At 56.7% G+C, this 2,123-nt stretch overlaps 3 protein-coding genes across 4 annotated transcripts in view; 1 reads left to right on the forward strand and 2 right to left on the reverse strand.

The window, feature by feature from the left end:
- Window positions 1-1,399, reverse strand: part of IFITM1 (interferon induced transmembrane protein 1) — a 5,701-nt gene extending 4,302 nt beyond the window's left edge. The window contains exon 1 of the mRNA XM_011968480.1: window positions 1,374-1,399. The gene's annotated coding sequence lies outside the window, so the exon portion shown is untranslated. The remainder of the gene's footprint in view (window positions 1-1,373) is intronic.
- LOC105530795 (interferon-induced transmembrane protein 3-like) overlaps window positions 1-2,123 on the forward strand; it is a 22,387-nt gene that overhangs the window by 12,985 nt on the left and 7,279 nt on the right. The window lies entirely within an intron of this gene.
- LOC105530793 (interferon-induced transmembrane protein 3-like) overlaps window positions 1,524-2,123 on the reverse strand; it is a 1,267-nt gene continuing 667 nt past the window's right edge. The window contains exons 2-3 of one of the 2 annotated variants that reach the window (XM_011968478.1): window positions 1,961-2,095; window positions 1,599-1,838 (exon numbers count right to left, since the gene is read on the reverse strand). In XM_011968478.1, the coding sequence (XP_011823868.1) occupies window positions 1,991-2,095 (105 nt within the window). In that variant the 3' untranslated portion in view covers window positions 1,599-1,838; window positions 1,961-1,990. Of the gene's footprint in view, window positions 1,839-1,960; window positions 2,096-2,123 lie in introns of both variants that reach the window. The other variant, XM_011968477.1, reaches the window with a different exon arrangement.

A 2,123-nucleotide genomic window follows, 5' to 3' on the forward strand; every position in this document is an offset into this window, starting at 1 on the left:
GTGGCCACCCCAGCTCCCACCGCGGCTGCCCACGGGGCACCCCAGACGCCCACACCGGAGACCGAACCGGGGAAGGGAGCTGTAACCAGGTCGGGGCGGGGGAGTCTGTCCAGGGGTCAGACCCGGGTGGAGGGAACTTCCATGAGGGCAGCTCCACTGCTCCTGTGCCGCCCCCACCGCGGGGGAGCAGGGACGATGCCCGCCGGACTGGAGGCGGCAGTGGCCACGAAGCAGCACCTGGGTCACCCAGGACGGGCTACGAGGCCCGGGGCTCCTTCAGCTGCTGCCCTGGGCACAAAGCCCCCTCCCTCCCACAGGGCCTGAGCCGCCCACATGTGCAGGACTGGCTGCTCCAGACAGCTCGGTGCTCCCTCCACCGCGAGGAACTAAAGCCAGGTCCCCAGCACCACAGAGCAGGGCCTGGGAGCAGCTGGGGAGCCGGTGCCACCTTGCCCCTTCCTGGCCCTGCTGGGGGCTCAAGCCCTTCCCTCTGTCCTCAGCCGACAGCCTGGACTGCTGACAGACCAAGAGAGCATCCTTGGGCCCAGGGTGTCCCCGACTCAGCACTGACGTTCCCGAAAAGAGCCCACCTTGAGTCGGAGCTGAGACTTCCAGGACACAGGAACTCCTCCCAGGGCCCTGGATCCAGCTGCTGTCCACAGCAGGAGCCCGAAACCAGAAGGCCTGAGCACTTGCCCCGTCCCCAAGAGATGCAGAGGCCAGAAGGGGCAGTGCAGGGACTGACCACACCGCTCATGAAAGGAGGGGCCAGCTGGGTGTCCTGGGTCAAGTAGGGGCTCAGAAAGCTGTGAAACCCCCATCTCCTGCATCGGCTCTTCTTTAGGTCCTAGATGAATAGTATTGAAGATATATGCCTAAAGTATTCCTAACACCAGGATTTGTTTATGCGTTTTCTTCCCCAAGAAAGCTATAAACAGCGAAAATTCTGCTGTAAGCTTCCCTGTGTCCTCTCTCCCTCTTCCTTCCCCCTCCCCTAAAACTAAAAGGAATGTTAAAAAGCCCTTTTTCTGTAACCAGCAGACCTTATCTATGCTCCCAATTCCAATTCCTTGTGAACATACTTTGTAAAGTCCTGTGAGATCCTGTCTCCTTTGCTACGCCGCTGCAAGGTCATAAAATAGATAAAATTAGATAAAACGTAAGTTGCAATTCCGGTTTTCCTCAAAATCTAAGACACGTCACAAAATAATTTACTGCCTTTGTTTCTTGCTCTGGTAATACCTTCCTGCCGCATGTATTTCCTGCCTTAAAGAGTTTAAAGGCAATCACCCAAAACCAGCAGTGGCTACCCGCTTGGGACCCCTTCTACGCCGTGGAATCTTTGTATTGTCATTCTGCTCAATAAAGCCTACAGTTTCTTTTTGTCTTGGTCCGTGTCTCCATCACTTGTCGCGGGCAGCCGACACACCAATTCTTTGGTGGCGTGGCTAAGGCAAGAACCTTTGGCGTTACATTTAATCTTAGAACCAGCAGGACCCCTCCCCACGTGAAGTCGCAGCAGCACCAGAAACATGTACACTTTATTGAATGCCATTGTAGAAAAGTGTGTGAGGATAAAGGGCTGATACAGGACTCAGCTCTGGAGGCAGGACCAGGAATGGAAGGTAGAGCACGTGGGATACAGGTTATGGGCAGAGCTCCTGGCCTGAATGACGTCTCCTGATCTATCGATGGGCTTGGTAGATCAATACTGGGACGAGAATGAGCAGAATGGTCATGAGGATGCTCAAAATCAGGGCCCAGATGTTCAGGCACTTGGCGGTGGAGGCATAGGCCTGGGCCCCAGTCAGGTCGCCAACCATCTTCCTGTCCCTAGACTGGAGGAGAAGAGATGGTGAGGGGAGCAGGATCCCTCCGCTGAGAGCCATGTGCTGTGGCTCCCACTCCCCCCGGCTCCTGCCCACTCTGAGTTCAGGGACCACCCTCTCGCCTTCCTCACCAGGCTCAGACTCTCCAGGGGCCTCGGGGCTCATCCTCCTTCTGCCTGGGCCCCAGCGCAGGCTGTTCTCCCCACCACGGGGTGAAGTCGCCTGTGAGTTCCCTTCTCACTTTCTGGGAGAGCCTGGGTGCCAGTCTGGAAGGTGAGGGTGTAATTTCTGGTA

Source organism: Mandrillus leucophaeus, unplaced genomic scaffold (genome assembly GCF_000951045.1).
Source record: "Mandrillus leucophaeus isolate KB7577 unplaced genomic scaffold, Mleu.le_1.0 Scaffold845, whole genome shotgun sequence".
Classification (NCBI taxonomy): Eukaryota; Metazoa; Chordata; class Mammalia; order Primates; family Cercopithecidae; genus Mandrillus; species Mandrillus leucophaeus.